This window comes from Podarcis bocagei (assembly GCF_964188305.1).
Source record: "Podarcis bocagei genome assembly, chromosome: 9".
Lineage (NCBI taxonomy): Eukaryota > Metazoa > Chordata > Lepidosauria > Squamata > Lacertidae > Podarcis > Podarcis bocagei.
This window is the reverse complement of record NC_138134.1, coordinates 59,220,234-59,244,809: the sequence shown is the minus strand read 5'-3', so window position 1 is coordinate 59,244,809 and position 24,576 is coordinate 59,220,234. Positions and strand designations below refer to the sequence as shown.

The 24,576-nt window shown below is 46.0% G+C and overlaps 2 protein-coding genes across 4 annotated transcripts; one reads left to right on the top strand and one right to left on the bottom strand.

The window, feature by feature from the left end:
• Positions 1 to 2,017: 2,017 nt before the first annotated feature.
• H2AZ1 (H2A.Z variant histone 1) lies at positions 2,018 to 5,416 on the bottom strand. Its single transcript, XM_081209399.1, has 5 exons — positions 5,240 to 5,416; positions 4,633 to 4,710; positions 4,005 to 4,118; positions 2,698 to 2,827; positions 2,018 to 2,566 (listed from the first exon to the last, which is right to left on the bottom strand). The coding sequence occupies exons 1-5, from the start codon at positions 5,240 to 5,242 to the stop codon at positions 2,505 to 2,507; spliced, it is 387 nt and encodes a 128-aa protein (XP_081065525.1). The 5' UTR covers positions 5,243 to 5,416; the 3' UTR covers positions 2,018 to 2,504.
• Positions 5,417 to 5,663: 247 nt separating this feature from the next.
• On the top strand, positions 5,664 to 24,271 carry LOC308595339 (uncharacterized protein). Of its 3 annotated transcripts, none has more exons than XM_081209391.1 (6): positions 5,664 to 6,659; positions 13,023 to 13,302; positions 17,633 to 17,774; positions 18,366 to 18,411; positions 22,234 to 22,320; positions 23,332 to 24,271. In XM_081209391.1, exons 2-6 carry the CDS (start codon positions 13,108 to 13,110, stop codon positions 23,423 to 23,425), a joined length of 564 nt encoding a protein of 187 aa, XP_081065517.1. In that variant the 5' UTR covers positions 5,664 to 6,659; positions 13,023 to 13,107; the 3' UTR covers positions 23,426 to 24,271. The 3 variants fall into 3 exon arrangements, with proteins under 3 accessions (XP_081065517.1, XP_081065516.1, XP_081065518.1); XM_081209390.1 differs by having other exon boundaries at positions 5,664 to 6,916; XM_081209392.1 differs by lacking the exons at positions 5,664 to 6,659; positions 23,332 to 24,271 and adding an exon at positions 22,427 to 23,325 and having other exon boundaries at positions 12,451 to 13,302; positions 22,234 to 22,324.
• The last annotated feature ends 305 nt before the right edge of the window (positions 24,272 to 24,576 follow it).

Below are 24,576 nucleotides of genomic sequence, written 5' to 3'. Positions count from 1 at the left end.
CGGGGTTGGCGAGAGGGGCGCTCGCCGGGGCCTTTCCGCGGGCCGCCTCACTCCGCGCCTCTGGGGCCGCTGCCGGCGGCGACGGGCGTCCTCCGCTGCATCGCCTTCCGCTTCTCCAGTCAGCGACGTCGGCTTAAGGCCGCTTGCTCGACGCACCGGAGCCGGCCGGGCCCAGCACCGCCGCCGCCGCTCTCGCTTCCGGGGCAGGCTCCGTGACCGGCCGCGAGGATCGCTTTGCGCAGGCGCGGCCGAAAGGAGCTCTCGCCTCCCAAATGCCACGACGCGAGCGCGGCTTCGCCGACCGACCAGTCGAGGGCGCAGCCCAACCCCAGCGGGCTCAGGGGGCAACCTATCTGCCTGCTCCTCACCTTTCAATACACTTCAGGATGCTTTTTCGGGGTGAAGAGCACTCTCTTTTGTACCTTACAGAATTATATACTTGTGGTGTATTATACCCGAGCTGTGGTTTTAGGACAAGCTGAATTAGATCTCTCCTTCCCAAAAATGTGAGATGTTAAGAGGACCACATCAGTTTTTTAGGCTGTGCAACAGGGATTGGGAAACCATGGCCCTCCAGATGTTGGACTCCCAACTCACACCATGCTGGCTACATGGATTTATTGCTGTTTTTAAATCATACTTAATAGCATCATCGGGACACGGGTGGCGCTGTGGGTTAAACCAGAGAGCCTAGGACTTGCCAGTCAGAAGGTCGGCGGTTCGAATTCCCGTGACAGGGTGAGCTGCCGTTGCTCGGTCCCTGCTCCTGCCAGCCTAGCAGTTCGAAAGCACGTCAAAGTGCAAGTAGATAAATAGGTACCGCTCCGGCAGGAATGTAAACGGCATTTCCGCATGCTGCTCTGGTTTGCCAGAAACAGCTTAGTCATGCTGGCCACATGACCCGGAAGCTGTACGCCAGTTCCCTCGGCCAATAAAGCGAGATGAGCACCGCAACCCTAGAGTCGGTCACGAATGGACCTAATGGTCCCTTTACCTTTACCCCACCCTGGTGCCTCATGGTGGAATATAAGAAATCGGTAATATTCATCAACCCATCCTGCACCTGCTTTTCAGCTCCATACAGGCTTCTTAAGCCAACTGTCACTCAAGTGCACTCTGAAATGTTTTCTTTTCTGTGCTTTAGTAGGCACAAAAACTCATGTAGCTAAACTTGCACAATCCACTCTAGGCGGCCAAGCTTCACAGAAGTATAAAACAAGCCTCTTAGAAAGACCGTAAGAAGTCCAATGAATCCAAAATGGTCCAGTGGAGTGTTGGGGGACAGAATGCAATGGTGATGCTGGGATAGGAAGCTCCCTTCCAACATTTACTGTACACCAGGAGGAGGTAACAATTTAGGGTTTCCCAAAATTGTCTCCAGCTGTTTTTGGACAACTTCCATAATCCACAGCTAGCAGGACCAGTGGTCATGGATGATGGGAACTGTAGTCCAAAAACTACTGGAGACCACAACTTTGGGAAACCCTGAAGAGTAAGGAGGAAGCACTGCATGTAAACTGCTGGTTTCTAATTAGGTGTGTAATTAGAAAAGGTCAGATTTTCTCATCACTTTAAAGAGCCCAATCTCTGGAATAAAAAAAATGTAAACGTAAATGTAATACTTCCTAGTACAGTAGTTGGTTCTTTGGATAGTATATGAAACATAAGAATCTGCTTGAAGTTTGGCAGGCTGTCTACATCTTCACCCCTTTTATAGAGATCAATTATTCATTCCCACTTTATGAGACCAAATGGAATCACCCATTGTTCCCCCTTACAGCATATGCTGTACACGAACACTTCCCTGTGTTAATTGGCCAACTGCCAATAATTACAAATTACCAAGTAACTACATGATTAACAATTACTATTGCTGCACCAATGTTCTCCGATTCTTGCATCTACATTTACCTTAGCTTTCCTTTGGTTACACGTAAACATTGGTCTGTGTTAGGAACCAGTCAGTGCAAATTAATTGCAATTCCACTTCTTAAAGACAAGAGTAAAATGATAAAAATGTAATAATGTAACATTTATTGAACTCATTGACCAGAATGGAATAAGGTCTGTTGTTTCTGCTTGTCAGAATGGTTATTCTTATTTAACTACAAGAGATTGACAGCCGCAACAGCGTTTTAATACCTCTAGTTGTTTTTAATTATTTCATAAAATGCTTATGCCAATCCTTTGTAGTTAAATTTTAACTGAGTAAAGCAACTTCAAGCATAAAAAAATGAGCAACAATGTCAAGAATTTCATTAAAATCCAACATATCTAAAACAGTCAAGAACCACGACAACAGCTTCTCTGAAGCCATGTAACACTTAAATAAGGTTAAGACTTCAAATATAGAATTTTGGTTTGTTAGAAAGCTTGATGGGCTCCAGCTTCAAGGTTACAGAAAGGCAAAAAGTGTTTCACAGATGCAGTCCACTGGAAATCCACCAACACTGGACAACTGAGCATTTGAGTCCCAAGTTAATAAGGAATCCCAAGTTCCTTCTTTACACTGTTTTCTGCTGTCCTTTCTTTCCAATCAGAGATTTATGGATATGTGGAATTACACCTGTGGGAAGGAAATAAAAAGACTGATTCAAATTATGAGATCACCAACCTGATTAGATTATTAAGTGCTAAAATGAAGCCACATTACTAACTGTGGCGATGGCAGACTAAGTCACTTAAATTGTCACGTACCTCCACCAGCAATTGTTGCTTTGATTAGGGAATCCAGTTCTTCATCACCTCTTATTGCAAGCTGTAAGTGACGGGGAGTGATTCGTTTCACCTTCAAGTCTTTGGATGCATTTCCTGCTAATTCAAGAACCTGAAACAGTTGTTACTGTTAAGTACACCTTAAAAGTGGGACCCGAGAAAACAGTACATTATATTCTCAGTCTAACAGCAGTTCTGGGTGCAGGTCAGCAATGGCTTCCTCCAATTTAGCCCATCTCTTTACAAACACCCCTCCCACTTTCCAAATAACATTTAACATTTCATGGCTCCTAGAGAACAAGCCTCTTGTTTCAGACATGTCCAGTATAGTACTAATCACACAGGGTTAAGAGTATTGGGGAGTGTCAAAGTGCCCTTATGGTAACTGTTGGGCTTCAGTTACCTTTTTTTTTTTTTTAAGTGTGGGCCACACTAGCTGGGACTGATAGGAATTAGAACTCAAAAACCTTTGGAGGGCACCATGGTGTCTTCCCCTGGTCTAAACAAGTGGTTTTTGGTTTTAGTAAAAAAAGTCATGTTCTTTCAAATTTAGAAGCTTAAACACCTGTGTACTTAGGGCATCCCACCAGCCTCAGTTATGTGGAAGTGATTTTTGTTGACTTCTTGTCACTTTCAAACTATAAGGAACACAACCAGTCATGTTCCTTAACAGAGGAAATTATAAAGAAAAACAGGAATCTTCCTTATACAAAGGAAACTATTTGTCTACCTAGGTTAGTGATGCCTACACCACTTTTTGCCAACCTGGTGTACTCCAGATGTTTTGGAGTGCACCTCCCATCAGTCACCTGTGCTGGATGGGGTTGATATTTGTAGTCCAAAGTATCTGGAGAACACTAGGCTGGTGTAGACTTAACACCAATGGCTCTGTGTTTAAGAAAGCCTTCCTAATCCTGGCTGGCAACTGAACCCCTTTACATGCAATGCATGGGCTAGAGCCCTTACACAACATTTCCGGATGAGCAAATTTCAGACAAACAAATCATGTTTCCTTAAGCTTAATAGTTTGGGATTTTTCATACACTGTGGACTGCTCCAATCTTTGTTGAAAAAACAGATTTAAAATACATTAAATAATACCGGCATGTTTTCCAAAACCATACAGCCTCAGTGGGTTCTTAGTGGTCAGGATTAGTAACCTACAGAATTTTACTACCTTGCACTTTTCAATATAGGGCATTTTATTGGGATAACAAGACAAAACGTCAAGCTATATTTTATCGTGCATGTGCAATGCAGAGTGGTTTCTCTCCTTTCCAGATTCTTACCTCAGCTGTGAGGTACTCCAAGATAGCAGCACTATACACAGCAGCTGTAGCTCCCACACGTCCATGACTTGTAGTCCTTGATTTTAGATGCCGATGAATACGACCCACCGGAAACTGCACACACAGAAAAGTAGTCAAGGCCCAAATAAATACCAGTAGTTTCATACCCAATCTTAAAAAGGTAAAGGGACCCCTGACCATTAGGTCCAGTCGTGGCCGACTTTGGGGTTGTGGCACTCATTTCGCTTTATTGGCAGAGGGAGCCGGTGTACAGCTTCCAGGTCATGTGGTCAGCATGACTAAGCCGCTTCTGGCGAACCAGAGCAGCGCACGGAAACGCCGTTTACCTTCCCACTGGAGCGGCACCTATTTATCTACTTGCACTTTGACGTACTTTTGAACTGCTAGGTTGGCAGGAGACCCAATCTTAAAAGCCTCAAAATTAGTCTTTAACAGATGACGCCAACACACAGATCTCTATATTTCCATGGGAATATCTAGAAGCCAGCCTATCCATTAAGTGTGCAGTAGGGAAGTGAAGCACGGACGCTCCCTCCATTGCAGAATGTGTCAAAACATAACCCCCACACAGGAGGTCATCCACTTTAAACCTCCTACACATACATACCTGTAAGCCAGCCCTTTGCGAACGGGACACTGTTTTGGTCTTAGTCTTGCCAGAGTCTTTCCCAGCTTTGCCGCCAGCCTAGTGCACAAAAGTAAGAGTGGAAGAATCAGTACTGGTCGTATCTACCATCCCTAGAACCACGTGCTTTACTTTCCAGGCTGTTGAAAGAGAAATAGGGCGGCGGGCAAATCTCACAGCCAACTACAGTAGTAGCAACCCACGCATGCGCACATTTGGCCGCGTTTCACGCGCAACCCGCTCCCCCCCCAGCCGCCGATTTGACGCGCATGCGCCAGCCGCCGCCACGAGCCGGCTGCGCGGCGCATGCGCCCCAGCAGGGACCTCATACCCGTCCGCTATGTCTGTGACCGCGCCCCTTTTCCTCCTTATCTATTTCCCCCTCACAACAGGCGGGTATGCTAAAGAGAACCGTTGGTAGCGCGCGAGACGTACGTTTACCTAAGCGGGTCTCGAGTCCCCAACGTTCGCCTCGCGGCGGCAACAACTCCCCCCCCCCCAGGCTCAGGCGCGTGCTCGTGCCTGCTGTGAACAAGCACGCCTCCCTCTCCTCAGCCACCCTTTTTCCCTCGTCCATGGCTGTACTCACCATCTCGAACGGGTACTGCTTCTCCTCCTGGAAAGCGCTTCACAGACGTTGAAGGGAGCTCAATGGATGCCTTTCCCCCTCCCAATTCTTTAGCGGCGGCTTCCAATTCAAAACTGGGTCCACTCCCGCCTTCCACGATCCCTTTATACCCGACTCCAACGTCCTCGCATCCGGGAACCCGGATCGCGACGCCGGCCAATCGCGGCGAAGGGGCGGGCGCCTCTGCGCTCCGGGAGGGCCAATGGGAAAGCGGGGCGGGAACCAAGCCGCTTGTTCGGAGCGCCTCGTGTCGAGCCGCCCATTCGAACTCCGCCCGCATTGAGAGCGGCTCGCCTGTTGAAACGCTGTTGGTCGTCCGAGGCGGGAGGAGGTGGCCGAGGCCCCGCGGGGCGAGTGGTCTCGCCTTTGCCCAGGGCTTGGGAACAGGGTGGGAACCAGTCGAAGGAGGTTTCCTGTTGGTGATTTTAAAGCCACCCTTCAGCCGAACGACGCCCTTTGTGTTTTTAGAAGCGCCCAGGGATCCTCATCCGAAGGGCGGTATAGAAATTTAATAAACAAACGGGGGAAATGCAGTTTGAGCTTTTCAGGCAAGTGGCACAAAAGCTGGATTTCATGGACAGATTGGTTAGAAACCATAATTAGCATTTTTTTTTAAAAGTTAGAACTTTTAATGAAGATTGGTACATACTTTTTTAATAATAGCAATAACAACAAAGTAGGCCCAACAGAACCCCCAACAACAACAGCAAAGTATGCCCAGCAGAAACGCACGCACACACAGAGATGCTCTTTCCCTGGGAAATTTTCTGTGCAATGCCACAGTTTTTAGATGGAGAAAATTAAGGGAGTAGGTGTTCCATAGTGGGATCAGCCCCTTTTGCAACTTCTATGCTCAAACAGTTTGTTGAAATCTGCATTTTAGGTTGCCACCAGAACTGCAAACCTGACCTCTCTTTTCTTATAGGATCATGATGAAATGTTGGAAGCTTCCTTATACTGAGTCTGCTCATTGCTTCCCTCTTCCTCAGTTCTGTCCACATCTAAGATAACCATGCTGGAGCCTTCCAGATGATGCTTGATTGCAGCTCCCATCAGCTCCAGCCAGCATGGCTGATGGTCAAGAATGATCATCCACAATATCTGGAGGATACCATGTTAGTTATCCCCAGTAGGCATTGGCTAGTGGTGGTATTCCTGGCCCACCTGTGGATGCCAGAAATTGAATATGGGATCTTCAGCATGCAGATCAGATGCTCTATCACTGAGCCATGGACAGTCAGCCAGGAAGACATGGAGGGCCTTGAGTTCCTCACCTGCGTACACCATCGTGTGGGTTCTCCAGTAAAGGCTGAACTGATTTTCCCCCAGTGCACTAAAATGAATTTGCATCTAATTTGTCATGACTTTTAGGTCAAATCAGGTGGGATTTCTTTTCATACTGCATCATGGTGTGGTATGCTGGTTTGACAACAACTGATAGGAAGTGCCTACAGAGGGTAGTGAATACAGCACAAGATATTATGAGCTGTCCCATGAATCCGCTGGATGAAATAGCAGAAGAACGTTGTCTCAAGAGAGAGGAAAATTCTCAGGGATGATTCACACCCTGGCCAGCACTTTCTTGATCTCCTGCCCTCAGGCAGAAGATACAGAAGCATAATTAGTTGCACCAACAGGGTAAAGAACAGCTTCTATCAGTGGGCTGTTAGGCTGCTGAATGAAAAGATAACAATGGGGCAACTGACTTTCGGGTTTGGTGGGTGTGCGTCAGTAAACGAGGGGAATTAAGACTAAGAGCTGAGTGGGAGGCGCTCGTGTAAAGTATTTCAATTTATAAAATTATGAATTGCATGGATGAAGTGGATAGAAAAACTTGAGTGCATTTGTGAAGTGAGCACAGTAATCAGTGAGCCATTCATGGTTTTCTTCCAGTGTCTTTCCAATACTGTGGGTCAAACCTGCAGCACTTAAAACATAAAGGTAAAGGTACCCCTGCCCATACGGGCCAGTCTTGACAGACTCTAGGGTTGTGCACTCATCTCACTCTATAGGCTGGGAGCCAGCGCTGTCCACAGACACTTCCGGGTCACGTGGCCAGTGTGACGAAGCTGCTCCGGCGAACCGGCATCAGAGCAGCACACGGAACGCCGTTTACCTTCCCGCTGGAAAGCGGTACCTATTTATCTACTTGCACTTAATTGTGCTTTCGAACTGCTAGGTGGGCAGGAGCTGGGACCGAACGACGGGAGCTCACCCCGCCGCGGGGATTCGAACCACCAACCATGCGATCGGCAAGTCCTAGGCGCTGAGGTTTTACCCACAGCGCCACCCGCGTCCCTGCTTAAAACATAAGGAGTCACAAAATGGGGGTGGTGGCCCTTGTGCAATCCAATTGTGTGACACAGTCCAGTAATTAGAAACTGTTGGCATATTTCTGTTGGCATCTGCATGAACAGCCCATGCCAAATATCCACCCCAAGAGTACTTAGAGCAACTTTCAGTTTATACGGAAAAGAAGAGCTTCTCATGAATCTGCCTTGTCTTTTCTTTTCCTCCTACAAAGGTGTTAGCTCAGAGCTACAGTATAAGCTTTCTAAATACCCTACTTTCAAGGTCACAATTACAAATGAAGATTGTGACATGCTTCCAGCTCTGATGATTTCGTATGTTCATTTATGTGCAAGCCCCTTGAATACAGTGGCACCTACTTTTGAGTAAACACAGAGTTGGACAACAAACGTATTTTCTATACCCTTTGTGAATCACACACCAGTTTCTCTGGAGAAGGAGGAAAATGAGTGGATGCTAGCCATATATATTACCTTCAGTGTTGGTGGCAGTATGTCTCTAAATACCTATTGCTGAGAAACACAAGTAGGGAGAAAGGACTGTAATGCTCAGCTCTGCTTGCGGGCTTATTTTTATTTATTTATTTAGAGCATTTGTACCCTGCTCTTCAACCAAAACAGTTCCCAGAGTGGCTTACATATACCGTATTTTTCGCTCTATAACACGCAGATTTTTTCTCCTAAAAAGGAAGGGGAAATGTCTGTGCGTGTTATGGAGCGAATGTGTGGAAAAATAAGGCAAAAATCAAACCGCGCTTCAGGGAGAAGGGAGCTCCGTGATACAGGAAGTGGCAGCTTTCCTGCATTCTGCCTCAGGGTCTTACTGCCCGCCCTCTCTGTTTCCTTGCTGTGTTTGCTCAAACGGAACAAAGAGCAGGGGAAGCCCCTCCCCTCCAGGCAAGTAGAGAGGGAAAGCAGAGCGTCCGAACAAAGAGCAGGGAAAGCCCCTCCCCTCCAGGCAAGTAGAGAGGGAAAGCAGAGCGTCCGAACAAAGAGCAGGGAAAGCCCCTCCCCTCCAGGCAAGTAGAGAGGGAAAGCAGAGCGTCCGTCCTTCTATCCTGTCCCTGCTCCGGAGGAACAATGTTTGTGAAGGGAAGAGAGACTACAGGTTCGGCTTAAAATTCTGATTTGACTTCCTGCTTTTTGTTTTTGGAGACACACAGCATTCAAATATGCTTTCTTCCATTTAAAGAGGGAGAGAGAAAGAGAGCGCACGCTGGCTGGCTTGTGTGGGTGGGTGGGGGGAAACTTTTGCCTTCCTTTCCTCACGTTATAGCCCTCTCCTGCATTCTTAGCCTTCTGTGTTTTTCCTTCCCTCCCCACTTAAAATGTGGTTACAAAGCATGGATCCACATGGATCCTCAGGATCTTTGCATTGGGTCACCCCAAATTCACCATCAGAGCACACAGCATGCCCATGGCTACAGCCTGCCCCCCCCCAAAAAAATCACGCACCCACTGTTGCCTGGGGCTGCAATGGTGCAAAAACGTGGTTACAAAGCATGGATCCACATGGATCCTCAGGATCTTTGCATTGGGTCAGCCAAAATTCACCATCAGATCACATGTCTGTGGCCACAGCATGAAGCACAAAAATGATACGTCCACTGTTTCATTCAGAATATTTTTTCCCTTGTTTTCCTCCTCTAAAAACGATGTGCGTGTTATGGTCAGGTGCGTGTTATAGAGCGAAAAATACGGTAATCAAAACAGTCACATAATGTTTGGTTCACTACTGTGTGAACAGGATGCCAGATTAAATGTTTTGTCTAGTTTAGCTTTGCTTTTCCTAGCTTCTTAAGTAGGACACTGCACATGGGTAGCTTTCTATATCTTGAGTTTACACATTTCACTTAATCCAAGGCCATTCATTTACTCCAAAATCAAATTCTAACATACTGAATGGGTCTTAGTATTGCAGCTTTCTAGTAACTGCACACTAGCCCTACAATTTTTTCACGTAGTCCACTTTAACACACACAACCTTCATCTTGTCTCAGCTACTGTATGTACTTTTTTGGGTTTTTTACTAGAACACAAAGGTAATTTATGAACACTGAGGTTAGAATGAATTCCAGCAATGTCCTGCCTTTTCCTGAACAAGCTTTGGGACCCCTGTCTTCCTTTACATCTAGTTACCTTACAGTGCCAAACTGCATATTTCTGAAAGGAGAGCCAACTTGTTTAGAGAAAGCTGGAGTCAAAAGAGGATGACCAAATTAATCTCAAATCTAGATAAATTAAATTGGCTTTTCTTACATCCAGCCAGAAACAGCTCTTTAAATTGGGTCTGCACTCTAGACCCAACCTAATTAGCTGCTCATAGTCACCCACTATTTTCCTCTACTAGGCATGTGATTTCCACCAAGGAAAATAACTTGATGAACAGGGAATTTTATCAATTAACATGAGAACAATGGAAGTAGTAGGTATAAGGTGTGGGCCCACACTACTGGCAACAGCAGTTAAGAGACAAAGGAGGTTGGTTTCATATTTCTGTTTGAGTCATGGTGGGCATATGGAAAGTCACAGAGAGGCATTTGGAATAAAATAGAAGTCTGCACAGAAATCCTTTTTTTTCCAGGCTTGCAGCACACCAAGCTTTCCATTCAACTGGAATTGTGAACATAACTTAAATAATGCTGGCAATCCATATAGAGTTGTATAACAGCACGGGGAACATTTACAGCCTAGCAGGCTGGCTCCTCAACCACCACGCCCACCCGTAGGCCACTTTGACTGATGGGCAGGGTTGCCTGATCTCATTACTGTTGGTTCAAGGAAAAATAAATTCCTGGACACCAAGATCAAAGTTTGAGGCAAGAACTCTTTAGTGAGAGAATCTCAGCAGAGGCTTAAAATGACAAAATATGCAGCAATGTGAAGTGTGGAAATATAGACTGTTAGACCTTTAAAATATGCCCTTTAAAGTTTCTTCCAGAACCCCCCTCTTCCTCTAGCATAGAAAAAGCCTACACATTTGGTAAGTTAAAAATGGTTTCCTTACAAACTCCAAAGATCAGGTTCATGTGTTTACCCATTTAGCATTTAGAAAAAGTTGCACAGACAGTAAAATTTGACTTGGTTACAGCAGTGAAAGTTCCTGAGTTGTTGGTCTAGGAACTCAACAGTGGCTTGTAAGAGCCATACAGTCTGAGCTGCAGCAACCCACAGATTTGGTGGCTTTACCAAAGGAGTAGCACACACCAATAACTACATTTAGAAAAGCAAGATTAGATGCAGATGCACAAAGCATTTTTTAAAAAATCAAGACACATTGCACTCTGCTCCGCTCCCCTTTTCTTTCTGCCCAGGGTGGCCCTGCCTTCTGCCTGCACCTCAGAGCTGGTGTGTCACCCAGGGCTGGGCCACAGAGGTGGCAGTCTTTTCTCCTTACCTGCTCTCCAGCCGTTGCTATGAGTTGCCCAAGGGAGGAGACTGGCAGCAGTAGCCATGGAGAAGCAACAAGGTGCTCCCTTGCGTTCGCCACTGTCACCACCACAGTTACCCAGGACAAGTGCCGGTGGTGGCACTGGTGACATTCCAGGATCAAATCTGAAGCCGGGGTGGCTTTTGTAATTCTGGGACTGTCCCTGGAAAGAAAAGGGACACTTGGAGGTTATATGATGGGCAATTGAAAAGCCTCTGTTCTTATTTCTTATGGCTCTTTATCTTTGGACCAGGCAGTATGCCTTGAAATAGAGGACTGTCCTCTGACAGCCCTTCAAAATAGATAACCGTCCTTTAGGACGTGAGATGCATGTCCACTCTGCCACACATGGAGCTCCTTATCTGGACTAAGGTGTAGAATTTCCCAAGTGTGCTGTTAGCTGATTGTCTCTGGAAATGCTAGCTAAAATGGATTCCATTTTCTTTAAAAACCCTCTGGAAATTGTAGCATTAAAAGGCTAACATGGCCACACGATGGCAGCATGGTATAAGGATGGCTCTTTATCACTGCTTCTAACATGGCCACTCTATCAGCAGAGGACAAAATATAGGCTACAACCCACCCATCAATTTCCAGTGGGCCAGCCCAGTGCAGAGTGATGCGTTAGAGTAGGCGTAATTTGCTGACTGTTATTACTTCTGTCAGCAATTGAGCTGCAGCATATTGAATGATGATGATGATGATAAACAGTAGAATGAGTGCACAAATTGGTAGATAAGAACTGCAAACAAGTAGATTTGTATATTATTACTATTATTAATTAAATTTGTATACTACTCTTCATCTATAGATGTCAGGGAGGTTCACAACACAAAAACACAAGATTAAAAAACACACCAGAGCTGATGGCAGATGGAGCCAACTGATTCTGTTTGGTTTATTGACATTCAATGGGCAATTGGTCCAACTCTACTTAAAGCAGCTTTCTATGTTCCTCTCTTTTCCTCTGAAGGATCATAGAACCATAGAATTGTAGATTTGGAAGGGAGCACGAGGGTCATCTAGTCCAACCCCCTGCAATGCAGAGATCTTTTGCCCAATGTGGAGCTCAAGCCCACCACCCTAACATTAAGAGTCTCATGCTCTACCGACTGAGCTATCCCAGCAAAAACAGTTTCTTTTTACATGTAATAAAATTATTAGGAACATAATTTTTTGCTCCAGTTTTCTTAGCAACGAGATCTCCATTGCTAACAAGAAACTCAGAATTATATATGAAACCTATATGTTGAGAGGATGCGGGTGGCGCTGTGGGTTAAACCACAGAGCCCAGGACTTGCCGATCAGAAGGTCGGCAGTTCAAATCCCCACGGCGGGGTGAGCTCCTGTTGCTCGGTCCCTGCTCCTGCCAACCTAGCAGTTCGAAAGTATGTCAAAGTGCAAGTAGATAAATAGGTACTGCTCTGGCGGGAAGGTAAACGGCATTTCCGTGCGCTGCTCTGGTTTGCCAGAAGTGGTTTAGTCATGCTGGCCACATGACCCGGAAGCTGTACGCCGGCTCCCTCAGCCAATAAAGCGAGATGAGCGCTGCAACCCCAGAGTTGTCTGTGACTGGACCTAATGGTCAGGGGTCCCTCTACCTTTATATGTTGAGAAATGAGCTGAAAACATAGGGGTCAAAAATGCTTTAAAAAAAATGTTCATAGCTGATGGGTTGCATAATGGCCACTCAAATCAGAGAGAAGCCAAGAAGCTTAACATGAACTTTTTTGTTCTTAAAATATGAGCTGCTGAGAAGTTCCCTGAAGGAAAAGTCACCATTCCCCTCTTTCTGTTTAGGTGGGATTGCTGGCTTTTCCCCTACATCACTATATGTTGTTGAAAGCTGCATCTGTTGAATTTCTGTCTACCGTGCAGCCAAAGCACGGAAGCCTTGCTGGGGAAGAAAAAGCAATGAACCCATACAAAAGGAAAACTGTCCCCCCTTTTTTTTTGCTTCCACGAGCAGTGCATAGTTTTCTTTTTCTTGCTGCCCATAAATCAGAGGTAGAAGCCACACTGAGCACCTGCCCGCTGACGGGGAGATCTGGGCTTGAGCGCAAACTGTGAATGGGATCCGGAGGAGGGGAATGAAGCAGGCTGTTCTTCGCTGGAGCAAAAAACTGGCTAGCAAGAAGCATGCGAGAGGAAGCAGGGGCATGAAAGCGGCTACAATGCAGAGGAAAGCGACAAGAAGGAGCCAGGCAGGTCCTGAGGAGATCAGGGAGGCTCCTCTTCCCCAGAGGATTAAGAAAACCTCTCTTTCCGAGTGGAGCAGATGGGAGGTGAGTGACCAGGGATGGGGACTTGGGGCTATGGTTCACTTTCTGGGTCATCTCTGCTCAAAGGCAGAAAGGATAGCCATGATTATTATTTGCCGTGGGTGGCAGGGGCAGTATCAAAGTATGCATAAGCGGGAGCTGCAACAAATTGTTGCAGCATGGACTGCTCCTGTTCAGGAACCTCCCCCCCCCCGCCAGCAAGCTGTGCCCTGTTCCAGAGCACTCCATTCCATTTCACCTCCCCCAACCCTTTTCTCTCCCCCTGCCCACCCCAGCAGTCAATATTCCATGCCAAATGGGCACACTCAGTCTTCGTTGGACTGCTTTTGGTTTTTCTTCCCTCTCCCTTTAAAGGGTTTATATTTGCAATTTTTTTTTTGAACTTCTGCAAATCTCAGGGTTCCCCTGATCCTGCTTCCTCCTCTCCCTTATGTAGGAATGTTGCCATTTTTGCTGCATAAGGATTCACACGGTGAATTAGTTTAGTGTTAGTACTTTGGATGAGAGCAACAGACACGCAGTATCCCTGCCAGTTCGCTGCTATTACACTATGAATTTTAGACAGTAAAGCAACAAAGGGCAGGGACCTGTGTTCTTCTTGTTCCGCTGTAAGTGCCCAGCACAATGAACATAATAATAATAATAGTAATTTTATTTATATCCCTCCCAATTGGCTGAGTTTCCCCAGCCACTCTGGGCGGCTCCCAATCGAGTGTTAAAAACAATACAGCATTAAATATTAAAAACTTCCCTGAACAGGGCTGCCTTCAGATGTCTTTTAAAGATAAGATAGCTGCTTATTTCCTTCACATCTTAAGGGAGGGTGTTCCACAGGGCGGGCACCACTACCGAGAAGGCCCTCTGTCTGGTCCCCTGTAACTTCACTTCTCACAATGAGGGAACCGCCAGAAGGCCCTTGGCTCTGGATCTCAGTGTCCGGGCTGAACGGTGGGAGTGGAGATGCTCCTTCAGGTATACAGGACCGAGGCCGTTTAGGGCTTTAAAGGTCAGCACCAACACTTTAAATTGTGCCCGGAAACAAACTGGGAGCCATTATTATGTAGCAGTAGTAATAATGCAACCAGCAACAGTGCTAAAGATGGTGGTGATGACGCCACCCACTGTGCAGCTGAGAAACTCCAGAGTCCAAGCCTTTCTTGTTCATAGAAATATAGGAAGCTGCCTTATATTGACTGTCCATCTAAACTGCCTAGACCATTTGATGCCACCCAGATGTTTTGGTCTACAACTGCTGTCAACCCCAGCCAGTAGGGCCAATGGTCAGGGATGATGGGAGTTGTAGTCCATATTTGGAGGGGCACCATGTTGGCTACACTAAATGGCAGAGGCTTTCCAGAATCTCGGACAGGAGGTTTTCCCAGCCCTTACCTGACATGCCGGGAATTGAACCCCGCAAAGCCTGTGCTCCACAACTGAGCTATGGTCCTCCTTCTCCAACGGAATGGTTTTCTGCCCTCTTGCTCCAGGCTTCAGGAAATGCTACGCCCATGAGACCAGTGCAAGACTAATTCCACATAATATTTCACCAATAACCCATAACAGTAGACAAATGCTGGATTAGTAAAGGTAAAGGGACCCCTGATAATTAGGTCCAGTCATGGCCGACTCTGGGGTTGTGGCGCTCATCTCACTTTATTGGCTGAGGGAGCCAGTGTACAGCTTCCGGGTCATGTGGCCAGCATGACTAAGCCGCTTCTGGCGAACAAGAGCAGCACACGGAAACACCATTTACCTTCCTGCCAGAGCGGTACCTATTTATCTACTTGCACTCTGATGTGCTTTCGAACTGCTAGGTTGGCAGGAGCAGGGACTGAGCAACGGGAGCTCACCCCATCGCGGGGATTCAAACCGCCAACCTTCTGATCGGCAAGTCCTAGGCTCTGTGGTTTAACCCACAGGCCACCCGCGTCCCTAATGCTGGATTAGATGGGCCAATAGTCTTGAGTTGGTTTAAGGCAGCTTCCCAATTCCCCCCCAACTTTCTCATTGCTGATACATATCTCTGTTTTCCTGTTTCCTGCTTCTTATTTATTTTTCAAATGCTGCAAATAGAACCTGCCTCCTGACAACAAAGATAACAAAAAGAAAAATAGCTCTCATTGAGCTACATCCAGAATGAACACATTTAAAGGCATCAAGCACTTTTAGTCAGGAAATCAACAGGTAGAGGAGAAACAATCATTGCATATCAAGGCTGCAAGGGTCCTATTTTCTAAAGCCTCATTCAAAGTGGTACCCACCTTTTGCTTCGGACAGGGTGATCCATTACCCTTTGTAACAGCTTGCCATTGAAAACATCTGTGTGCCCTATGATAAAAGCGCATTTGTCATGCTTAAAGGACTTAGATGGGCTTTATCTAAGAAGGAGCTGTCTAACAGCAATTTGAGTCCATTGTGAAAGGCAGAGATTTCTTAGGTTTGATACTGTTTGCTTTGCATAAATTGTCAGCCACGGCCTGCAAATATGCTGATAAGCTGGCCAATCAGTGACCTAGACAAAGGAAGTCTGTGCTCCTCATTTATCACATAGAAGTGGGGAATTGCAATAACCCAACTAAAGAGACGTCCATCCATCCAGGCATATTAGAAAACCATTTATTAAGAACTAAAACCATTTATTAAGAACTCAAAAGTCCACAATAACTAGTGTTCTAGCCGTGGCAGTATCTCCTAAATTGCTTTCTTAAAATGAATTCCATTGTTCTAAATGATCTCTTATTGGATGCAACAAGTAGCGGCTCTGGATGAAGATCACAATCCCATTGGCATCCAAAGAAGCAGCCAGCCATTGCAGAATCATAGAATTGTATGGTTGGAAGGGACCATGAAGGGTCATCTAGTCCAACCCACTGCAATACAAGAATCGTTTTGCACAACCCTGAGATTAAGAGTCTCATGCTCTCCCGACTGAGCTCTCCCGCAGAAGGTCTTTAGAATACCATGGAGATCCAAATTCATGTACAGTACAGTGAATCATACCATTTTGTTTCCAGGCTCAATTCAAAATGCTGGTCTTAACCTTCAAAGCCCTAAATGGCTGGGGACTAAGGGAGTTATTAAAGGACTGCCTTCTCCTGCATGGAGCTGTCCAAAATTTAACCATCTGTTTCAAAGGTCCTTTTCTGAGTGCCCTTCCAGGTGGAATTAGGTGGGTAATAACTGCTCATTGAGAGCGCCTGTTATCCCGTTTGTGGACTGTTTTGTTAGTAGGTTCGGGTGTCAGAGTTTGTGAGTGTCAGGCACTCATAATTTCTAGATTTAGTAAGTGTTAGAATGTGATCAATGCCTGGAGGGTTAAACTGGAAAGCACACTCTTAATAGCCACACTTAGCTTCCCATATCCAGCCTGATAATGGCCAAGTCATTAAGCAAACAAAGACAGGGTGGTGACACATCAGGAAAGCCATCAAGAAGGCAAACACTCTCTGCTGGATGTGGAGGGGTAGGGGTTGAGCTCAGGGTTAGCAAGAAAAACAAAGGCCAGCAGTGGAGCTTCAGGTTAGCAGCTTTTGCTTGATGTGAGCTGGAGGAAAATCGTTTCAGTTTGTTAAAGTCGGAAAGCTGGTGAGAGGGCCAGAGCCACATTTTGGAGCATGTTTGATTTCTGTTTGTTTCTGAGGCTTGCAGTAACAGAAGACGCAGAACCCTCTTAGAGTGTAATGCTGGGAGCCCGTCCATCATAGGACCCTAACCCTAACCTCACAAACCTATAATTTCTAGCACCTATTACAGTGGTGCCCCGCAAGACGAATGCATCGCAAGACGGAAAACTCGCTAGACAAAAGAGTTTTCCGTTTTGGAGGTGCTTTGCAAAACAAATTTCCTATGGGCTTGCTTCGCAAGACGACAATGTCTTGCGAGTTCCTGCGGGTTTTTTCCCTTCCCCCCTTTTTCTAAGCCGCTAAGCCACTTATCAGCTGATCCGATCAGCCGATAAGCCGCTTATCAGCTGATCCGATCAGCCGATAAGCCGCTAAAAGCCGCTAATAGCGCTGATCTGCTAATCCGTCAATGGGCTTGCTTCGCAAGACGAAAAAACCACTAGACGAAGAGAATCACAGAACGGATTCTTTTCGTCTTGTGAGGCACCACTGTACAAGCTACAGTTTTCAGGATTTTTTGGGGGGGGGCTGGGGGGTTAAAATATATGGTGTGTGTACACACCCAGGATAGAAGAAAGAGTGAAAGGAGAATGACTGTGAGACAGAGGGAGGAGGAGAAACATTTCTACAGTCACAAGCCTGGGGATTAGTGGTCTTTGGTCTAAAAATAGTACTAGCAAACCTCTCAGTCCTTTCTTCTTTCTTTACAGCTGGTGGCTATCATTGGTTCCATCTTTCTTCTGCTTTACATCATGCTGTGTTATGAGAACTTCCATTTCCATGTGGCTCACATGTACGCTCATCTAGGGTACCCCAGTGCCCAGCACATTGTGGGACAGAGATACCTAAAAGGTAATATTTAACTTTGGTTGCTATCAGATGACTTCTGTGCCCAATTATCAACCTTTGAATTTGTGAAAAGGTCATCAGTGCAGGATCCTGCCCTGTTCACACAGATCTAGGCTACCCGTGATTCAACTTGAACTTCTTTTTTGCACCAAATAGAGAACAAGAACATTGGAAAACATTAGATAAATAATCTGGGCTTCTTGATTAGATGGAAGATCTCTGTGTGTACATGGACCCTTTCAGATATTAGGCTGAATGTGTGGGCTTGCAGCAGCTGTTGCATCCTGGTTCCCCCTCTGTATTTTCAGCTACTGTGAGAGCTGTCCCCAATATTTTGGATAATAGGGGTAGGCTTCTCACCTAACAGGCCTGTATTGTGAGGTTGTCAACTGATCATCAAAAGATGGTCTGGCGTGTTGCTTTAACAGCAACTTGCGGAAATGAGCCAAGCCAAGTTTTTCAAAGCATGGAGATGATCAGTATCACCATTGTCTGCTAAGGTCTGTAAACCAAGCTGCCCTTAACAATGCAGAAGCAAGGACCAGTAAAAAAAAGTTAGCAACCATATTGATTGTGACTTTGCCTCATTGCTAGGAGCTGGTGTGGAAAAGAATGAAGAGAAAGCCATGCAGTGGTTCAGGTGAGAAGCGGGTAATGATTCGTTCTATTGTTGTTGTTGGCATCCGTCTGTCTCAGGAGACAATGGAGGAGTGAACCTTTGCGGGTGAAGTCAAACTGTTGGAAGTTCGCAGTGCCTGCTGTGGCTATTTATTAAAAATACAGTGGTACCTCGGGTTAAGTGCTTAATTCGTTCCAGAGGTCCGTTCTTAACCTGAAACTGTTCTTATCCTGTAGCACCACTTTAGCTAATGGGGCCTCCTGCTGCCGCCATACCACTGGAGCACAATTTCTGTTCTCATCCTGAAGCAAAGTTCTTAACCTGAAGCACTATTTCTGGGTTAATGGAGTCTGCAACGTGAAGCGTATGTAACCTGATGCGTATGTAACCTGAGGTACCACTGTAAATAAATCCATAGCTGTCCAGAGTTCCAGGGCCAATGGGAGGAACAGCAAAGTAACCATTTCCTGGTATTTTGGTTTCTAAAACTCCCCTGTTTATGAAAAGGCATAGTGAGGGATCTGAGGGCTCAGTTCCAACAACAAACAGCCATCTCCATTGGGATGGCCAAAAGCAAAGAGCTCCTGAGCATTGAACAGTTCTTTGTAGATACTGTAATGTGGGCAAGTGCATCTCGTGAAGAAGAAGTAAGAATTAAATGACTGTACCTGCTGATATTGGGTGGTGCTGTGCATTAAACCACAGAGCCTAGGACTTGCCGATCAGAAGGTCAGCGGTTCGCATCCCCATGATGGGGTGAGCTCCCATTGCTCGGTCCCAGCTCCTGCCAACCTAGCAGTTCGAAAGCATGAAGTGCAAGTAGATAAATAGATATCGCCCCGGCGGGAAGTTAAACGGCGTTTCCGTGCGCTGCTCTGGTTTACCAGAAGCGGCTTAGTCATGCTAGCCACATGACCCGGAAGCTGTACGCCGGCTTCCTCAGCCAATAAAGTGAGATGAGTGCCGCACCCCAGAGTCGGTCACGACTGGACCTTTACCTTTTACCTGCTGATATTGCAAATAGGTAATTTTAGCCTCTGGGTCTGGGATTGCTATCAGTTGGTAAAGCATGAGATCTTTAACCTCAGGGTCATGGGTTCAAGCCCCACCTTGAACAAAGGATTCCTGCATTGCAGTGGGTTGAACTAGATCAGGGGTCAGCACACCTTTTCAGCAGGGGGCCAGTCCACTGTCCCTCAGACCTTGTAGGGGGCCGGACTATATTTTTTGGGGGGGAAATTAATGAATTCCTAGGCCCCACAAATAACCCAGAGATGCATTTTAAATAAAAGGACACATTCTACTCATCTAAAAACACGCTGATTCCCGGACTGTCCGTGGGCCGGATTTAGAAGGCGATTGGGCTGGATCCGGCCCCCAAGCCTTTGTTTGTGATCCCTTCCAACTCTACAATCCTATGATTCTATGAAATAGTCTTAAGAGGTTTTCCCTCACATACCGTATTTTTTGCTCTTTAACACGCACCTGACCATAACACGCACATTGTTTTTAGAGGAGGAAAACAAGGGAAAAAACATTCTGAATGAAACAGTGGATGTATCATTTTTGTGCTTCATGCTGTGGCCACAGACATGTGATCTGATGGTGAATTTGGGCTGACCCAATGCAAAGATCCTGAGGATCCATGTGGATCCATGCTTTGTAACCATGTTTTTGCACCATTGCAGCCCCAGGCAACAGTGGGTGCGTGATTTTTTTGGTGCAGGCTGTAGCTATGGACATGCTATGTGATCTGATGGTGAATTTGGGGTGACCCAATGCAAAGATCCTGAGGATCCATGTGGCTCCATGCTTTTTAACCACATTTTTGCACCATTGCAGCCCCAGACAACAGTGGGTGCGTGATTTGGGGGGGGGGCAGGCTGTAGCCATGGACATGCTATGATGGTGAATTTGGCCTGACCCAATGCAAAGATCCTGAGGATCCATGTGGATCCATGCTTTGTAACCACATTTTAAGTGGGGAGGGAAGGAAAAACACAGAAGGGACAAGGAGCACGAGAGGGGTGTGCAGAGAAGCAGCTGGCTAAGAATATATAACGGGAGGGAGGAAAGGAAGGCAAAAGTCCCCCCCCCACCTACCCAAGCCAGCCAGCTCTCTCTCTCTCTCTCTCTCTCTCTCTCTCTCTCTCTCTCTCTCTCTGCCATCTGCATGTTTTCCGGCTGGAGCACGGAGAGGAATTAGAAGGAAGGACGCTCTGCTTTCCCCTCTTCTTGCCTGGAGGGGAGGGGCTTTCCCTGCTCTTTGTTCCGTTTGAGCAAACACAGCAACGAAACAGTGGTGGGCGGGCAGTAAGACCCTGAGGCAGAATGCAGGAAAGCAGCAGCTTCCTCTTTTCAGGTTTCCCTTCTCCGCGACGCGCGATCTGATTTTTGCCTGATTTTTGCCCCTCCTCTCCGGACTGTTGGCTTCAGGGACCACACATTCACTCAATAACACGCACAGACATTTCCCCTTCCTTTTTAGGAGAAAAAATCTGCGTGTTATAGAGAGAAAACTACGGTACATTTTGATGTGTCAAGCCATTTCTGCATTTGGGGGTCCTCCTGCTCAATCCACTACATGGGGCCCTGGACATGTGCTCCAAAGCCCTGCCTTGATGGTACCACTAACACCTGCTGAATTTAAGAACATAAGAAAAGCTCAGCTGGATCAGGCCCAAGGCTCATTTTGCCTCACACTCTGTTCTAACAGTGGCCAACCAGATGGCCTTGGAAAGCCTGCAAGCTGAGCCTGAGTGCAACAGCACTTTCCTCACCTGCGACTCCCAGAATCTGGGATTCAAAGGCATATGGGAGGTAGAACATAGCCAACGTGTCTAGTAGCCACCGATAGTAGCTAAATCCCTTTGCCCTTGATCGCCCTTCCTCTGCTAAATCCTGCAGCCGGGCATGCTCGACCTATCTCTTCAACATGCTTCCTAAATGTTTCTCCATTAAGCACCTTGATATGAAGAAGTAATCGATGAGAATAATTTATTCTAGCTGTAGTAATTGAGCTTATAGCCATCTGGAGAGCGGTTTGAAGGTCCCACGCCAGCAGGAAGTCCAGATGGGACAGGGTTTTTTTTAGGGTGGCCAGTTATGCATTGCCAAAACAGATTTGGATAGCCAAAAAGAAGAGGACAAAGGAGGATGTCAGTTTGTACATGGTAATTTATAAGTATAGACACAAATTAAGAAATAATTGCCATGATTTAAATAAAAATACAATACATCTCATTACAGTACAGAAGACACTAGGTGACCTGTGTGCCTGCTCAGTCTGTTGACCAGGCACTCCTGACTGTGGATGGCCAACTTCAAGGCTTTTACTGTCCTCTTCTATGGTTCCTTAACTGTAAACCAGACTTCTCAACAGTCCTCAAATTGAGGATGACGTTAAATAAAGGGCTGTTCTCTATGAGGCCTTCAAAATGGAGGTCTAGTCTCTGTAAAATAGGACACATGGTTTCTTTGGACTTATGCGGCCTGCACTTAATTCACGTCATATTCTGGTGTGGGATCTTTGGGCCTAGCTAGGTATGGATGCATAACACACATATGTTTAAAGCCCCCACCCCACCCCCAAGAATTCTGGGACCTATGATTGGTTAAGAGTGTTGGGATTGTAGTTCTGAGAGGGGTAAACTACAGTTCCCAGAATTCTCCCCCAATCTCCCTCACAAGTTGGTGTCTCTGGTGTGGCAGTAAAGGTGTTTCAAGCATGCCCCCGTTTCCTCAGCGAAATGTTGGAAGGTGCCACATTCTGCAAGTCTGTCTGACCTGGTCACCATGTTGACCCTAATTTGGAGCCTCTTTCCTTCGTCTTCTCTCTTTCAGACAAGCAGCAGAGCAAGGCCACCCACACTCCTCTTTCAACCTGGCTGTGGGGAAACTGAAGAACATGACAACTATCCTTGAAGAAGGGTATGTTTCATTTCTTTCTGCTCCTAGGGCAATAGTCAATCAAAGTTCTCCCTTCTCCATGAACATGTTCTTGACCAACCCTTCTTGTCTTTCCCTGACTAAAAAGTTTCCTTAAATTCTGATTGCGCTTCTTCTCTGTCTGGATACAGGACAGAATGGGGGCATGAGTATGCATAGCCTATAGCACAAAGATTACAATTCATCCACTTTTGCCTCAGGCCCTGTTCACTGCCAGCATATGTCCCCCAGAAAACTAGCCAGATGGGAATGCAGCCCTTGAGCTGAACAAGGTTCCTTGTCTCTCTCTGAAGTGCTGTTCAGTCCAAGTGTGACTTAAAGATAAAGAACCCCAAGAAGGGAGAGCAGGACTGGATCTAGACACATCAAAGAAGCGTTTCAATTAAACACTTTGTAAATTTAAAGTAGGGTTGCCCTATGTCCTCTTTTTCCAGGACACGTCCTCTTTTTCATGATGAGAGTCGTCACAGAGATCCATAATGAATAGCAGAAGTCGGCAAAGGTGTCCTCTTTTTTGCTCTTCAAAATATGGCAACCCTAACGGGGAAACCCGATAGGGAAAGATGGGACTCCACAGCACCATCTGGTGTCACAGTGTTATATTGCATATACAATGCTTTTTCTTTACCAATCTAGCTACCCAGGAGGGGGCTTCAAGTTGCCCATCAACAAGTAGCTCCCCACAGCAGACTAAGCAGGCATGCACCTACTTGGTCACAGTCTTGCTCCTCACTGGTGAGGTGTATTATTATTTTTGATTATATTCTGTTAGTATTTCTTAATTTGCATTGTATGCAATAGCATATGCAAATGTTACGCAAATCTGCACCAGTCTTTATTTTTTTGGCAATGCATTGGACACACCAATGGGCATCACTGCAAACATATAGATAATGAAGAAGCAACGCAAGCACAAAACTGCCCATTCCCACACTGTTCTCATTTCTCCTCTCTGTCTGCCTGTTTATCTGATAATGATTGCACATCTTCCAGGGATGTAGAAAAGCTTCTGAATGTAGCTGCTGGTCATGGACTCCAAGAGGCCCAAAATCTCCTGGATAACATCCGAAACAGACATCTACCCTGAGAGACCAGGGCTATTGAACAACATGGTTCCCAAGTATATTTGTGTGTTTTGGTTCTGCTTGTGTTTCTGCTGCTTCCTTATATGTGGAGTTAATTGGCATGATTTACCGTATGGTGCAGGAAGAAATACCCCATTCATGACAACACGGTGTACCAGACAGCGTGGTTTAGGATTTAAGGCCATCACTGGAGCAGTAGAATTTATTTATGCATTGTAATAGTCGGCTGTGACAGAAGCGAACATGGCACATCTTTACCATGCAATCTATAATGGAAATTACCTTCATTTAGCATTCACTATGGCTTAACAGCTGCACTTTTCACAATGCAAGTAGCTGGGGGAACTAATTACATTGAACAGAAGCTGCCTCCACATTCATGATACCCTCATTTTCAAGCTACCAGGGGAATAATTACATTGAGCAGAAGGCACAGTTCCTAGGCCTAGATATATATGATTTTTGTGGGTAATAAAGTCTTGTTTCATGAGAAATTTCAGTCTGTGCTCTCTCATATATTTGTCACGACTGCTCGGTAAAAAATATTTATGACGCAACATGGGGCATTTTACAAGCATGATCTGGAAGGTTGTTGCTACAGTCAAATTTGGGGTTTACAAGAGCACCTGGGAATAGGAACAGGATCACAAGGCACATGACAGAGTCCAGTTTTGAAGAGTTGCCATTTTACAGCAGTTTTTAATCAAAACTTTAAGAGTTTAAGTGATGAAAGTCTGGCTCTGGGAGCTTTTTGTTGTTTCCTTTCACTTGTCATATCCTTTCACGTCCTTTCTAGTGTTCTTCTAGAACAGTGGTTCCCTATTAGCTAAGTACTGTGCACCCCATGTTTTTTCAAAAGCCAAGACCCCCTACTTTTGAAAATGTTGATATCTTGGTGGTAGTTTTTGTTATGTTCCAGGCTGCGCTCCAGTACATTTTTGGGCGCCATGCTCTCATGTGAGATGTGTGTCTGTCCGCCAAATCACACATTTTGGGGAGCTGTGGTCTTGTGCAACAGCATGGACCCCCAAAAGAGGATGTCTTGGACAGTTGATGGGTATGTGCCATGGACATCCTGTTTGGGGCTGCGAGTTACTGGAGGATATGATAAAGAGATACTTGGAAAAATAGACACTCTGCTACTGAACTGTGG

Excerpts from the sequence above, each read along its gene's own strand:
- H2AZ1 (XM_081209399.1), bottom strand. Across the intron at positions 4,119-4,632 it reads CGCAAAGGGCTGGCTTACAG|TTTCCGGTGGGTCGTATTCA; the intron begins GTATGTATGTGT and ends CTGTGTGTGCAG. Across the intron at positions 2,567-2,697 it reads AGCAACAATTGCTGGTGGAG|GTGTAATTCCACATATCCAT; the intron begins GTACGTGACAAT and ends TCCTTCCCACAG.
- LOC308595339 (XM_081209391.1), top strand. The coding sequence starts at position 13,108 with ATGAAGCAGGCTGTTCTTCGCTGGAGCAAAAAACTGGCTAGCAAGAAG. Across the intron at positions 17,775-18,365 it reads GGGACAGAGATACCTAAAAG|GAGCTGGTGTGGAAAAGAAT; the intron begins GTAATATTTAAC and ends CCTCATTGCTAG. Across the intron at positions 18,412-22,233 it reads AAAGCCATGCAGTGGTTCAG|ACAAGCAGCAGAGCAAGGCC; the intron begins GTGAGAAGCGGG and ends TCTCTCTTTCAG.